The 15,480-nt window shown below is 45.6% G+C and overlaps 2 protein-coding genes across 2 annotated transcripts in view; both read left to right on the top strand.

Moving 5' to 3' along the window:
* GPATCH1 (G-patch domain containing 1) overlaps nucleotides 1-5,010 on the top strand; it is a 38,927-nt gene extending 33,917 nt beyond the window's left edge. The window contains exons 19-20 of the mRNA XM_036834928.1: nucleotides 1,140-1,288; nucleotides 4,729-5,010. Coding sequence (XP_036690823.1) covers nucleotides 1,140-1,288; nucleotides 4,729-4,759 — 180 coding nt within the window. The 3' untranslated portion in view covers nucleotides 4,760-5,010. The remainder of the gene's footprint in view (nucleotides 1-1,139; nucleotides 1,289-4,728) is intronic.
* A 1,444-nt stretch (nucleotides 5,011-6,454) lies between these two features.
* Nucleotides 6,455-15,480, top strand: part of WDR88 (WD repeat domain 88) — a 44,431-nt gene continuing 35,405 nt past the window's right edge. Inside the window, exon 1 of the mRNA XM_036832319.1 lies at nucleotides 6,455-6,769. Within this exon, the coding sequence (XP_036688214.1) occupies nucleotides 6,455-6,769 (315 nt within the window). The remainder of the gene's footprint in view (nucleotides 6,770-15,480) is intronic.

Below are 15,480 nucleotides of genomic sequence, written 5' to 3'. Positions count from 1 at the left end.
TTAGACAGAATATTTTAATTTATTCAGTTGTACTTAAAATTTTTTTTTTTTATTCATGAACATTAAAAAGTAGGAAAAAAGGACATTTAAATACCTTAGAGTTGAGAATTCCCTGGCAGTCCAGTGGTTAGGACTCTGGGATTTCACTGTGGGGGCCAGGTTCAATCCCTGGTCGGGGAACTAAGATCCCGCAAGTTGCTCGGCCAAAAAAATAAATTAAATAAATAAATATCTTAGAGTAATGGTTGAGTATTAAATAACAGAATAGTTAATTACTGTGTTTAATAAAACAATTGTTTTTAATAAAATAATTATTTAGATAATGAATAAAAGCATTTGATATTGATTATCATTCAATATTAAAGGAAGGTATTAGTTTGAACATTTCTCAACTACTTTGTCATCATTACAAATAGAGATATGGGTCTGTAGCTTGCCATTTGAAGTGATGGACACTTAAAGAACACTGTTGACACCGCTGTCTCAACATCCGTGTCTTCTTTTGAGTTATGGCACAGGCTTTTAATTCAGTTAATGTTAGTGCTGGGTACCCACAGTGATCTGGGTAGTAGTAGAATTGATTAGAAACAGTTCCTCTTTGGGCTACCAGAAAAAAGGATTCTTGAGCATGGAAGGTAAGAGAAGTTCCCCTGGAGTGAAAGGAAAGAAACTGGTGCTGACAGATTTGAAAACCAAACTCAAGTGTTTGTCACTGGCACAGTATGTGCTGTTCTCTGACCTTCTACCAGTTTCTTCTTTGTGCTTTTCCAGGGAGCTTGCCACCCTGATATGTGGTTTGTCACATATGGCTAACAAAATGGAGCAGGCAGGTTCACGGGAGGGGACGGGGTCACCTTGGATGAGATGGGGGCTGAGTGTCATGATGGGGTCCTGCCTGTGCCTGCTTGGTTCTGCTGTGTCTGTCGCCAGAAGATCAATTCTGTGAGCATATGCACGGTGGAGAGTGTGCCCAGTTGTGTGTCCTGGTCTGTCCCACACCAGGCTAAAGCTCCCCCAAGTGAAGTTTTTTGTTTTTGAATGACTCCAGCAACCAGATGCCTCATTAGCCTGCCACTGCGCGGAATTAGGAAGGGAAACGCCCATTTGTTCTCCTTGATTTGTTTATTTATTTATTTCAGAAAAAGAAACACCGGAAGCACAAACACAAAGGCAAGCAAAAGAATAAAAAGTCAGAGAAAAGTAGTAGTTCCGAGAGTACGGACAGCAGTGACAGCCAGAGCGATGAAGAAGGGGCCGCAGACCTGTCACCCCAGGAGCTGCTGAGGCGGTAGGCGACAGGAGACAGTAGGCTTTCAGAAACCCTCAGAGGCTCGTTGAAACCTTGCCGTGTTTGCTTAGAGGGAAATGTCAGAAATGATAAATTTGTGCATTAACTCGGCTTTTTAAAAAGTGAACTTTTAATTGCATAAGTAATATGTAAATATATTATCATTGTGAAAATTCAGATCTTACAGATAAGGCTTGAAGTGGCCCGTGACCAATTCCCCAAATCTCTCTTCTCTCCTCAGTAACCTCTGTCATCTGTTGCTTTGTAACTCTGAAGACTTTTTTGCGCAGCCACACACACACACACACACACACACACACACACAGAGGTACACGTGCATTTTGTTGCACATTTTTAATATAAATAATATAACTTTATGTAGCATAAATCTAGAGGGAATGAACATTTAGAAGGAATAAATATCACCAAATTGTTTCCACAAGTGGCTCTATCCATTTAAATTATGAAACCACCTTGTTATTACATCAGTTACAAACAGCGCAGAGATGTTTGCCAGCCTGGTGGGTGAAGAATGGCATGTCATCTTCATTGCATTTCGTGAATCGGTAATGAGGCTGAGCAGCCTTTCCTGTGTGTCTCAGCCTTTGCCGTGGGCTCTTTTGTGAATAATGTGCTCCTGTCCTTTGCACAATGTTCTGTTTTCTGTTAGATTTTTATACTGGTTTTTAGGTGCTGTTTTCACTGATTTTTAGGAGTTAAAAAATAATTCTGGATATTAATCCTTTGTGTTTTAGAGTGTTACCTGTTACATGACTTTTAACAATCTTTGTTGAACAGAAACTTTAATTTTGGGAACACTCAGTTTTACGAATTTTTGTGTTGTCGTTGGTATGTTTTACATTTTGTCTTTTTAAGGCCTTCCCTAATGTAAGATTTTGTGTATGTATATAGACTGTTCTCATGCTTTTGTAATTTTGTTTGTGTTTAACCTATTTGAATTGTTTTATTTTCCTTTTTTTTTGTGAACAGAGTAGGGCAGGCATCCAACTTACCTTTCTCCAGATAGATGGCCGGTTGTATTAGTAAGAGTGAGTAGGCGAGCTGCGATGAAAAAGAACCCTCTCAATCCAGTGGCACAGCACAATGGAGCATAAATTAAATTGAGAAAGTTACTCAGGATCCCAGTTTGTTCCACTCTAGCATGTGGCCCTCAGAGGAGCCGAGGGGAACGGGTTGGAGGATGGTCTTGGAGGTTGTTATGGTCCTGCCTGGAAGTCGCTGTCTTCCTTCCCCGCCAGCCCACGGGCCGGAGCAGCTGGGTGGCCCTGCCCGACCAGCACAGGACCAGGTAGGGCAAGTCCAGCTGTGGGCCCAGGGTGATGGGGGACACGGCAGGCGTGAGCCCTGGCCACTCGGCCCCACCGGTGCTCTGGGCTGTTAAGGGAGGTGTAGCTTGATCAGATTCTAAATGCCTATGCCCATGTGGATCTGTTCCTGGATTCTCTGTTCTGGTTTCTTAGACATTTTTCTGTTTTTTCATCCGCCCTGTTTTAATTACTCTGGCCTTATAGTATATTTTGCCGTCTGGAAAGACAAGTGCCGCTGCCTTGTTCTTTTTCATTTATTTCTTTAGAATGGACAGGACCTTCTCATGGTTCAGAAACAACAAGGATATGAGCATTTCAGTTTAATCCAGAGCCCCCCTGAAGCGGCTGTGTTGGTTCACGTTTCCCTTTCCTCAGGGCGCGTGCCAGTGGTGATAGGGCCGGGCCAGGCACTGTGAGGCACACCGTGGGTGTGGGCTCGTTTAGTCCTCACACAGGCTGTGACTTGTGTCCCCTCCTCTCACAGGCGGGGAAAGCAAGGCCCAGGGAGGCCCACTGACCCTCACCAACACCTGATATTCTCACCCTTGACCGTTTGGGGCCATGTGATGAGTCATTCCTGCGGGGAGGCATTTGCACTTGCACACGTGGAAGCCCTTCAGTGCCCATCGGGAGGGTGTGGTGGGGTGGGCTGAGCACAGCAGTCAGAAAATGTGGGCAGGTAGCTGTGTGCTGACTGGCATCTAAAACTTACCATTTAGAGACCGGAAGCTGCAGAACAGTGTACATGCCTGGTACTGCTGTCCTCAGGCCTTTGGATTTCCCCGCATGCACATGTGTGTACATCCTTGCGTAGAAGAGGGCTGGAGGGGTTCTTACACCCCTGAGAGCACTTACCTCTGAGGCGGGGACTGGGATAGAGGGAATGCAGCATCGGAGGTGTGAAATGTATTTAAATATTACTCTTGTGGTTGCTAAAGGTATAGTTTCCATAGCCCCTCACCCCTAAGCTTCCTAGGTTCTCCCCAGGGAGCCTGGAGGGGCCCCTCCATCTTTTGTGCCCCACTCCACCCTGTGTATTACCTGTCTGCATCTGTCTCCTGCAAGGGGCATTCTGAGGGTCACGACAACATGGGTCTTACTTGCATCCCCAGCGCCTGGCTGAGGTCTCACTCTTGTCAAGGGCCCCTGCTGCTTTCCTTCAGTGACGGCACAGCCTAGTTCTGGATGGACTTGCAGTCTCCCCCTCCATCCCCTCCCTGGCAGACACTGATCTTCCTCCTGTGCCTGTAAGTTAGCTTTGCCCATTCTAGAATTTCACAGATGTGGAAACATACAGTTAAGTACACTCTTTAGTGCATTCACACTGTAAGTTCCCAGCTCCGTGCATGTTCACTCCCTGAATATACCTAGAGCAAGGAATAAACCAGCACTCCAGAAGCCCCTCCCATTTAGCATCCCCACCCCCGCCCCACAAAGGTAACCACTCTGGCTTCTATCACCACTGATTACTCTTGCCTGTGTTTCAGATTTATTTAAGGGACCCATGTACTATGAACTCCTGCATCTGGCTTGTGAGATTCCTCTGTATTGTCGTAGCAGCAGCTGGTTCGTTCTCATTGCCATAGAGTATTCCTTTATGGGATACACCACAGAGTACTCATCTGTTCCGTTGTTGGGGGCATTTGGTTTTCCACTTTGGGGCTGTAGAGCACGGATCTAGAGTCAGTGTGACCCAGCTCTTCTTGGTGAGTAGAGCCGCCATGAACATTCTTGTGTGCACGAAGCTGAGATTTAAGACTGACGGCTCGGGAGCTTTTGGCCCTGGAGCAAACATGGTTTTGTTTTTTGTGTTTTTAGTTCCTTCCCAAAGGTCATACATGAGATAGGTGTGTGCAACCAGGATTAGAACTTGCTTTTATAAATGGGTCTTAATATGAGATGTGGAGGAGTGAGTCTCTCTGTGTGTTTTGGGGGGAACAGAATCTTAAGAGTGCAGATTAAACGGTACTTTCTTTCATGGTGTGGGTCATCCTCTGTATTTTGTGCCACTTTGCCTCAGGGAGAGGCCTGGCGTTCTTCTCCCGCACTGAACTGTTTGGTTTTTCCGTTTGTATCTAACTTTCCTCCTCTCTCTTTTATTTCCTTTTCTAGGCTGAAGCGTCTTCCTCTAAGGAGGCAGTAACTGAATTCTGCCCTGGCCTGTCCCAGTACCAGATCTCCTCCCAGATGGAAGTTCATTGGTCACTCAGTTAATAGATTGTACAGATTGTATTTATATGTAAATTTTTGCTGTAAAATAATTTTTTTAAAACCTTGACATTTCAAAGCTTGCCTTGGAAGGTTGCTGAAATTGATTTCTATTTTTAACTTAATCTGTTAGTGTCAGAGGAAAAAACTCAGACTGTACAGTTTAATTAAAATGGCATTTTTCTATTTTTTTCTTGAGTTTTCATTTCCTGAAACTTTAAAAAAGAATTGAAAAGCAAAGGCTTTTCTCTGGTTTTGTTGTGAAGAAAGCTAGGTTCAGATAAGGACAGTCTGACTTACTTAAGGACCCGTGTGGGAGGGAGGTGGTCGCTTTCCCATGTTTTCCTGGGGAGTGTGGTTCCTCCCTCATGTGGTTGGTGCTGGTGGCCAGGAGCCAAGTGGGCAGCACAGTACCAGGATCCTGGCAGGTGGCCTCAGCCTCTCGGGGTAGATGCCACCAAAGTGTCTGAGAAAAGCACTGGGACCAAGAGTGGAAGAGTGTGTGCCCACACCCTGGGTCACACAAGCTCCAGGTCTTTGCACTGCAGCCCTGGGTCCCTGCTCTGAGGCTGCCTCATCTGCCCTCATGAGACCTTTAGAAAAAGTAGAGTGCAGAGGTTTTTTTCCATTATCAAAGTAACATCATAGAAAAATCAGAACAATTGTAAAAGGAGAAAGAAGGAAGAAAATCACTTCTACTTCTACCCCCCAGGGTTGACAACCCTTGCTCTTTTGTTATAATTCCATGCAGTCATTTTCTAGCATTGAGTCTGCTCCCGGACAAGAGGTGACTTTTTTTTTTTAAGTGTTTTTAAAAAATAATTAATTAATTAATTAATCTATTTTTGGCTGTGTTGGGTCTTTGTTGCTGTGCGCAGGCTTTCTCTAGTTGCGGCGAGTGGGGGCTACTCTTTGTTGCGGTGCATGGGCTTCTCATTGCGGTGGCTTCTCTTGTTGTGGAGCATGGGCTCTAGGTGCACGGGCTTCAGTAGTTGTGGCACGCAGGCTTCAGTAGTTGTGGCTCATGGGCTCTAGAGCTCAGGCTCAGTAGTTGTGGCGCATGGGCTTAGTTGCTCTGCAGCATGTGGGATCTTCCGGGACCAGGGATTGAACCCATGTCCCCTGCATTGGCAGGCGGATTCTAAACCACTGCACCACCAGGGGAGTCCCAAGAGGTGACATTTTGTTCTTTGGTATTTCATTGGCATTATGACCGGTATTTCCCTCACATGCTTATATATTTTGTGTACCTACCCCTAACAGCTGCATCTTAATTAATCCTGGGCACATTCTATAATTTATGGACTGTTTCTCTGTTGTTGACGGTGAAGTGGGTTGGCCAGGAGACCCCTACAAAGGCAGAAGACACACAGATCATTCCGGGAGGCGGAGCCAGGAAGACCCTAAGCGAGGCCGCGAGGATGGAGCTGCCGGTTTCACACACTTGGCCTCATTCCTTTTACGCCCAGAACTAGAAGTCCATTTTTCTGTGGCTAACCGTGTTGGGCGTTGAGCGGAAGCAGCGAGATGTCCGGGCTCAGGAAGGGCGCGTGGGTCCCAAGGTGGGGGCGCGGGGGCGCGGGGGCGCAGGCGCGCGGCGCCACCGTTCGTGGCCAGGCCCGGCTCCGAGATGGCCTCCCAGCCCCCGGGCGCCCCCAGCTCCGCAAAAGCCCTGGACCAGGATGGGAAGACAGCGCTCCAGAGAAGTAACGTGCAGCTGTCCTCGCTCCACATCCGAGACGGCTCGCACCGGCCCTGCAAGCTGCCCTGGGTAGCCCTGGTCAGGGCCTGCGGCCGCTTCAAACTCTCACTCTTAGAGGCGCGGCGGGGCCGGCTGCTGCCCTCGCTTAACCCCCTGGCCGTGGGCAATGACTTGCCACCGCCGGAGAAGCACTGGATGCCTGAGAAGGCAGCGTTCTGGGGCGACCAGGAACCCCTCTCCAAGGTCAGAACCGCCCCCAAGGGGAGGGGGTGTGGCTTGTTCCCAACGGGTGGGGAGAGCTCAAGAGCCGGCAAGGGGACCTGGGAGGGAGCCACCTGGCTTGCTGGGACTGGGCCCAGTCCCCTGCCCCAGGCACACCTAGTGGGCAAAGTGGCCCACCCAACCCAGACCCTGTGGGCTCCGGCTGAGCCTCCCAAATGTCCCCATGGTGACACTCCCAAGTGCATGCCCTGGGGTCAGTGAGGGAGCCCTGTCACCCATGAAACAGCACTAGAAGCAATAGAAAACTTAGAATAATAATAATACAGAAATAAAACCCCCCAAACACTACTTTGTATTCTAAATGATATTTGAGAGACAATGCATTGATGAAAAGTAGGCCGGTGGCTGGGAAGAAGAAATAATCTGTGAACAGAGAGAAGTCTTGGGGATGAAAAAGAGGATTTCCAAACGAAAATCCTCCATGGAGGCTTTAAAATCAGAGCAGAGAACTGGAACAGGAAATTAGAAAACAAGCTCCTGGGATTCTCTGAGAACTCCGAGAAAAAATATAAAGGAACAATAATTATGAGAGAAAAGAGAAGAGGAAGGCAGGGGAGATGCAGAAGAGCCAGTAAATATATGAGGTATTGGGGTGAGGGGAGAGAGCAGGAGGAGGAAAGAAATACAGAAGGAAACAAGGAAATCTCCCTGGGCTGAAGAAAGACTGGCGTGCGCATGTGGAAGGAGATGGTCAAGTTCACTGCAAGATTGGAGGGAAATAAAACCTACAGGTGGTGAATGCCTGCACCGCAAGATAGGAGCAAGGCTGTCCCTTTTCCAATGCAGATGGAAAAGCCTGCGATCAGACTGAGAGGGAGGCTTCTCCAGCTGTCAGAGGACCTCGCAGCTGAGTCCACAACTGGGCCTGTCGAATGGCTGACTGTCTCGGCCAGTCCACCACAGGGGTGCGTTGGGGTCTCTGTGCTGAAGTCTGTTTGGAGAGAAAGCAGTGTGTGCCAGTGCTTTGCTTGCTTTTATTTGTGACAGTTATTCTGATTTTTAAGTAAAATTAAAGGAGAGCATAGGCGTTGTATTTTATTTCTGTTCTCTATAGAATACCCCCAAGATCCAAATTCAATAGATAAAAAAGGTTTGTGGGCATTTTTTGTTTTTGTTTTTTACAATTAAGTGTCTCCCCACGGACATGGTGTGTTCTCTATGTGGTTGTCAAGGGGGAGGGAGAGTGGGGGAAGGATGGATTAGGAGTTTGGGATTATATATAGAAATGAATCATTTTGCTGTACACCAGAAGCTAACACAACACTGTAAATCAACTATACTTAAATAAAATAAATTTTTAAAAAGAGTCTCCCTAGCACCCCCACCCCCCCGCAACTACCCTCTTTCCCTCTACGGAGGCAACAAATGTTTCTAGTTTCCTCTGCATACTTACAGAATTATTTTATGCACATACCAGCACATACATGTGTATTCTGACCCCTCCGGTTTTTTACATAAATGGAAGCACACCTTAGACCTCTTCTGCACCTGGTTTTTAAATTTGTTTTTTTAATTTATTTTAGAGATCTTTCCATATTTAAAAAAAAATTATTTATTTACTTTGGCTGCACCAGGTTTTAGTTGTGGCACGCAGGATCTTAGTTGTGGTATGCATGAGGAATCTAGTTCCCCCAACCAGGGATCGAACTTGAACCCGGGCCCCCTGCATTGGGACCGTGGAGTCTTACCCACTAGACCACCAGGGAAGTCTCGAGGTCTCTCCATATTAGTAAGGAAACAGCTTCCTTGTTCTTTTTTTGTGGAGAGTATTCCATTGGCTGGCTGCCCCCTGATGGATTTAACCAGTCTTGGGTGCATGCACATTCAGGTGGCTTAACATTGTTTTTGGCCTGAGGTTTTTATGATCCATTAGGTTAACAGAAGTTGAGAAGTTATATAAAACTCTGGGAGAAAAGTTTGTGACCTAAAGTATTCTCTGCCTGGCCAAACTGCTGGTCCCTGATGAAGCCAACAAAAGGACATTTTCTTCAGAGCTGCAAAAACTCAGAAAGGATGCCTCTCGTTGAGGAAAAAGTTACTCAAGGGAATACTCTGGCAAACAACAAAAAAGTCAGAATTAAAAACTGGAGTAAGAAAAAGCAGTTTAGAGTAAACAGAGGGGAGCAGTGATTGAAAACAGTACACCTTGGAAGTGTTTATACAGCAAGGTTAATGCAGTTGTTTAGCTCAGTGAAAATGTTAACAAATGATCTTTTGACGTGAAGGTGCACAATGCAAGAATAATAATGTTCCAGATGATTTCATCCAACAATCTGAGATGGTTTGCTAAAGAACATTCTCAATGATAATTCTTCATTCTTGGCCTGAAAAGGCACACTCACACATGGATGTGTCACAAATTTTAAAAATAATTAGCTCAAAACCTCTCCTTGGCTCCCTGGCACATTTAAGAGGAAGTCAGGAGATCTGACCATGACCTTCCAAGCCACTTCGGCTCTACCTCATCTCTCTCCTCTTCCATCTGACTTGCTGACATTCAAGCCCGTCAGTCCGGCCTCCGGTGTCCTCGTTTTGTCCCCCTCCCCCCGAGGGGGGGTGTGTCTCTCCCTGCCCTCCGTCTAAAGCAGCGCTCACCTGGCTCAGGCCGTAACCTGGCATCGCGTGCCACCTGTCAGTGGCTGCCCCCATCTCCCACCCTGGCCCCTGAGAGCAGGAGCCCGCCAAGCGCACTCCTGGTCTGGGGTCTTTGCTCCCCGGTTCCTGCTGCACCGCGGCACCGCGACCAAGGCCCGGCCAGGGAGGCGCAGGCGGATTTGTAGAACATATTTGTGGGACGCTACATATATCTAAAAAAGAGCTCACATTTTTTGCTTTTACAAACATCGGACTGTCTTCTATATGCTATTTTTGTTAGGGCCTCGGACAATGTACCTAGAGTACAAGAGTGTGGAACTTCTCTGCGTGGCTCCTGGGGCTCCCTCTCCATAATGCACCCCAAAAGTACTCTGCCCAGAAAGGTCCGGAAGGGGGTGGAGGGATTTCCCCGCTCTTGCTCTGTTTTCCCATACCAAAGTTCTGTTTTTGTGATGAGAAAAAGAACGAAGCACCGAGAGCTTTGCCTAGAGGCGGAGACAGCTGCCGAGCAGGGAACCGAGGGTCGGCTGTCTCGACCCCAAGGCGCAGGCTTTGGCGGTGGAGAGTGGAGCAGACCAGTGACCGGGTCTCGTCCTGGGCCCCGCAATCGGCCAGGGCTGCAGGCAGCCTGCTGTCCAGGCCCCGCCCCCTGACCCGCCCCGCCCCGCCCCGCGCCGGCCAGGCCCCACCCCCTGACCGGCCCCACGCCTGCCAGGCCCCGCCCCCTGACCGGCCCCACGCCCGCCGCCTGGCTCAGTTTGCCTGCGCCCCCTGGCGGCCCAGCCCCGACCTGGCGCCTCGCATCTCGTCTCCTGGCGGCCCAGTTCCTGTCCCACCTCTCCCAGCTACCTAGAGCCGAAGGGCCGGCTCACTCCCGCCTTCCCACAGCCCCGTGTTCCCCACAACCCCGAAACCGCTCCCCTACCCTAGACCCCCGCCTCCCCTCATCCCTGCACCTCGGACTTCACTCGCCTCACCCCAACCTTGTCCCGCCATCCAGAGTTCCTGCATCCGTGGGGGCACTGACTGGCGGCAGAGCCTCAGATCCCTCCTCCCAGCACTGTCAACTTAAAGAAAAATGCAGTGTAAAAGTTACCAGTTCACTTTTATTCCTGGACCTTACTGCGGACTGTAGCATGGGAGACAACCTCTCAGATAGCTCTGAGGGACGGCTCCAGAGAGGTAAGGGAGGAGCCAGGGTATATGAACTTTTTGCCGGGAAAAACATATAGTCAAGCATAGAAAGCTTACTGCTAATCACAAAGAACAGACATCTCAAGTTAATGATTTTAGTGCTTTTCTGTGTATGGGAAGAAGACGGAAAAACTGGGATCATTTAAATGTTCCTTAAGTACACGTCTTAACCATGTAGGGGCTATTGTATCCAAAGCACAGAATGCTTCCTGTTTTTCTCTGTCTTGAATTCCCCTCAGGTGCACTGTCTGTGGGCCACTGCAGTAGCTAATGGCTTGATCCTTGTAGAACTGGAAGAGCAGGCAACATTTTTTTTCTTTACAGTACCCCTACATCCTGGACACCTCCCTACCCCCTGTGTTGATATTAGTAATTTGTGTTCTCTCTCTTTTTTTCTTAGCCTGGCTAGAGGCTTATCAATTTTATGGATCTTTTTAAAGAATCAGCTTTTGTATTAATTGATTTTCTCTATTGATTTCCTATTTTCAATTTCACTGAATTATGCTGCAATTCCGAGTATTTTTTTTCTCCTACTTCTTTTGGATTTAATTTGCTCTTCTTTTTCTGTTTTCTTAAGGTGGAAGTTTAGATGATTGATTTTAGATTTTCCTTCTTTTTTCATGTATGCATTCAATGCTATAAATTTCCCTTTAAGCACTACTTTCACTGCATCCCACAAATTTGGTAAGTTGTATTTTCGTTTTTGTCTAGTTCAAAATATGTTACAACTTTTTGAAATTTCATTTATTTATTTTTGGCTGCATTGGATCTTCATTGCGGTGCCTGGGCTTCTCATTGCATTGGCTTCTCTCGTTGCGGAGCTGGGCTCTAGGCGCGCGGGCTTCAGTAGTTGCAGAGCGTGGGCTTAGTAGTTGTGGCTCACTGGCTCTGGAGTGCAGGCTCAGTAGTTGTGGTGCACGGGCTTAGTTGCTCCACGGCATGTGGGATCTTCCCGGACCAGGGCTTGAACCTGTGTCCCCTGCATTGGCAGGCGGATTCTTAACCACTGGTGCCACCAGGGAAGTCCCAAAATACGTTAAAACTTCTCTTGAGATTTCTTCTTTGGCCCGTGTGTCATTTAGAAGTGTTAGTCTCCATGTATTTTGGTATATCCCAACCATCTTTCTGTTATTGAGTTCTTGTTTAATTCCGTTGTATTCTGAGAGCAGACATTGTATGATTTTTGTTCTTTAAAATTTGTTAAGGTGTGTTTTATGGCCTAGAATGTGGTCTATATTGGTGAATATTCCATATGAGTTTGAGGAGAACATGTATTCTGCTGTTGTTGGATGAAGTGGTCCATAAATGTCCATTATATCCAGTTGATTGATATTGTTGAATTCCTCTGTATTCTTACTAATTTTATGCCTGTTGGATCTGTCCATTTCTCATAGAGAGGTGCTGAAATCTCCAACTATGATAGTGGACTCATCAATTTCTCTTTGCAAGTTTAGTAGTTTTTGCCTCACATAGTTTGATGCTCTGGTGTTCTGCACATGCACATTAAGGATTACTATATCTTCTTGGAGAATTGACCTTTTTATCATTATGTGATGTCTCTCTTTAGCCCTGATAAATTTTCTTGCTGTGAAGTCTGCTCTGTCTGAAATTTTTGATAGTGTTAGTATGGTATATTTTTCTTCATCCATTTACTTTTAATCTATATGTGTCTTTATATCTAAAGTGGGTTTCTTGTAGACAACATATTGTTGGGTCTTGTTTTTTGATCCACTCTGACAGTCTCTGTCTTTTAATTGGTGCATTTAGACCATTCAAAGCGATTGTTGATATAGTTAGATTAATAACTACCATATTTGTCACTGTTTTTTATTTGTTGCCCTTGTTTTTTGAATTTTTTTTTTTTTTGGCCATGCCACGTGGCTTGCATGATCTTAGTTCCCTGACCAGAGATTGAACCCATTTCCCCTGCATTGGAAGCACAGAGTCTTAACTGCTGGACCACCAGGGAAGTCCCTGCCCTTTGCAGTTTTAATTGAGTATTTTATGTGATTTCATTTTCTCTCCTTTCTTAGCATATCAGATGTACCTCTATTTTACTTTTTAAAGTGGTTGCCCAAGAGTTTGCATTTATAGTTTACATTTATATTTAATTCAAGTCTACTTTCAATAGCCCTATACTGCTTAATGGGTAGTGTGGGTACCTTAAAGTAACAAAATATTTCTAATTCGTCCCTCCTGTCCCTTTCATTGCTGTCATTTATTTCATATATACATATATATGTAGTTGCTATTATTATTTTGAACAAACTATTATCTGTTAGATCAATTAGGAATAAGAACAATTCAAGTATTTCTTTTACCTTCACTTTTCTCTTTTTTTGATGCTCTTCCTTTCTTTATGAAGATCTGAGTTTCTGACCTATGTCATTTTCCTTCTCGCTAAAGAACTTTTAATGTTTCTCTCAAGGCAGATCTACTGGTAACAAGTTTCCTCAGTTTTTGTTTGTCTGAGGAAGTCTTTATTTCTCCTTTACTTTTTTTTTTTTTTGGCTGTGTTGGGTCTTCGTTTCTATGCGAGGGCTTTCTCTAGTTGTGGCAAGCGGGGGCCACTCTTCATCGATGTGCGTGGGCCTTTCACTGTTGCGGCCTCTCTTGTTGTGAGGCACAGGCTCCAGACGCGCAGGCTCAGTAGTTGTGGCTCACGGACCTAGTTGCTCCGTGGCATGTGGGATCTTCCCAGACCAGGGCTTGAACCCGTGTGCCCTGCATTGGCAAGCAGATTCTCAACCACTGTGCCACCAGGGAAGCCCTCTCCTTTACTTCTGAAGGATAATTTTGCAGGTTACAAATTTCTAGGTTGATGATTTTTTTCTCTCAATACTTAAAATATTTCAGTCTATTATTTTTTTAAAATATATATATTTATTTATTTATTTTTGGCTGCGTTGGGTCTCCGTCGCTGTGTGCAGCGAGCAGGGGCCACTCTTCGTTGTGGTGCACGGGCTTCTCATTGAGGTGGCTTCTCCTGTTGCGGAGCACGGGCCCTAGGCGCGCAGGCTTCAATAGCTGTGGCACGCAGGCTCAGCAGTTGTGGCACACGGGCCTAGTTGCTCCGCAGCATGTGGGATCCTCCCAGACCCGGGCTCGAACCCGTGTCCCCTGCATTTGCAGGCAGACTCTCAACCACTGTGCCACCAGGGAAGTCCCCAGTCTCTTCTTACTTGCATGGTTTCTGAGGAGAAGCTGGATGTCAGGCTTATCTTTGCTCCTCTATAGGTAAGGTGTTTTTTCCTCTGGCTTCTTTCAGGATTTTTTATCTTTAATTTTCTGTAGCTTTAAAATGATATGCGTAGGTGTAGTTCTTTTTTTGCATTTATCCTGTTTGGTGTTCTCGGAGCTTCCTTGATCGATGGTTTAGTGTTTGAAATTAATTTGGGGGAAATTCTCAATCATTATTGCTTCAAATATTTTTTTCTGAAAAAAAAAACTGTTTTCTGCCTCTTAGTATTTCTCGTAATTTTTTTTTTTGATGGGCAGACATGATGTACTAGGTAAAAGGAGCTGCTATAAATAAGCTTTTAATAATGTGGTCGCAAGGTGTGGGGTGTGGAGAAGCATTCTACAATCCTATGATTAGGTCTCTGTCTTTTAGTGAGCCTGTGCCTCTGGATTGTGAACTTCACATGTGCTGTTTAGTCTGCAACCCTCACCCCTCGCTTTCATGTGGAATAGGATGGCTAGAGGGGGCTGGGGTTGGGTGTTTCCCCTTCCCCAGGACAGTTAGTCTCCGATAAAATCCAAGCAGGTTCGGCTCTGGTTAGTTTCTCCTGAGGGCAGAGCTTAAGAAGAACAGGATGTTGTGGCATATTTCAGGATGGTTCCTTTTCCCTTTCCCTGCTGGAAGCACGAGGGGACTTTTCTCCAGCTTTCACTGTGAGGATTAGGACTGTTCCTGGAGGTAACACTCACAGAAGTGGGGGGGACCCAGTAACGCAGCTCTCCGAGTTGTCCACACTCAGCCTTCCGCCATTTGTCAATTACAGTTCAGGTTTCCCTATCCTGCCGTTGGTGCCCATGGAGGTTGCTGCTCCTGGATTTCTGCTCTGGTAACTTGGAATTCTTTGTATTTGCCTGTCTATCTCTCCAATTTGGTGGGCAGCCATTCGCCTTGTGACCTCACTTCTCTTATGGATCTAAGAAGAGTTGTTGATTTTTCAGTTTGTTCTGCTTTTTCCTTGTTGTGACGATGGAGTGGTGACTTCCAAGCTTCTCACATGCCATATCAGAAGAAGTCCTTCATTTCTTTTTTATTGCCTAGTAATATTCTATTGTGTGGATATGCCTCATTTTATTTATTCATTCATCAGTGGATGGTCACGTTTGGATCGTTTCCAGTTCATCTTTTCAATTTTTAAAAAATTGAAGTGTAGTTGATTTACAATGTTGTATTAGTTTCTGGAGTAGAGCAAAGTGATTCAGTATATATATATTCTGAATATATGTTGTATATATTCTTTTTCAGATTCTTTTCCATTAGAGTTTATTACAAGATGTTGAATATAGTTCCCTGTGCTATACCATAGGTCCTTGCTGTTTATTTTATATATAGTAGTGTGTATCTGCTAATCCCAAACTCCTAATTTATCCCTCCCCTCCTTTTCATCTTTGGTAACCATAAGTTTGTTTTCTATGTCTGTGAGTCTGTTTCTGTTTTGTAAATAAGTTCATTTGTATCTTTTCTTTTTTACATTCCACATATAAGTCATATCATATGATATTTGTCATTCTCTGTCTGACTTACTTCACTTAGTATGATAATCTCTAGTTCATCCATGTTGCTGGAAATGGCATTATTTCATTCTTTTTTATGGCTGAGTAATATTTCATTGCATATTTATACCACATCTTCTTTATCCATTCAT

This window comes from Balaenoptera musculus, chromosome 19 (assembly GCF_009873245.2).
Source record: "Balaenoptera musculus isolate JJ_BM4_2016_0621 chromosome 19, mBalMus1.pri.v3, whole genome shotgun sequence".
NCBI lineage: Eukaryota > Metazoa > Chordata > Mammalia > Artiodactyla > Balaenopteridae > Balaenoptera > Balaenoptera musculus.
This window is presented reverse-complemented; position numbering and strand designations above follow the sequence as displayed.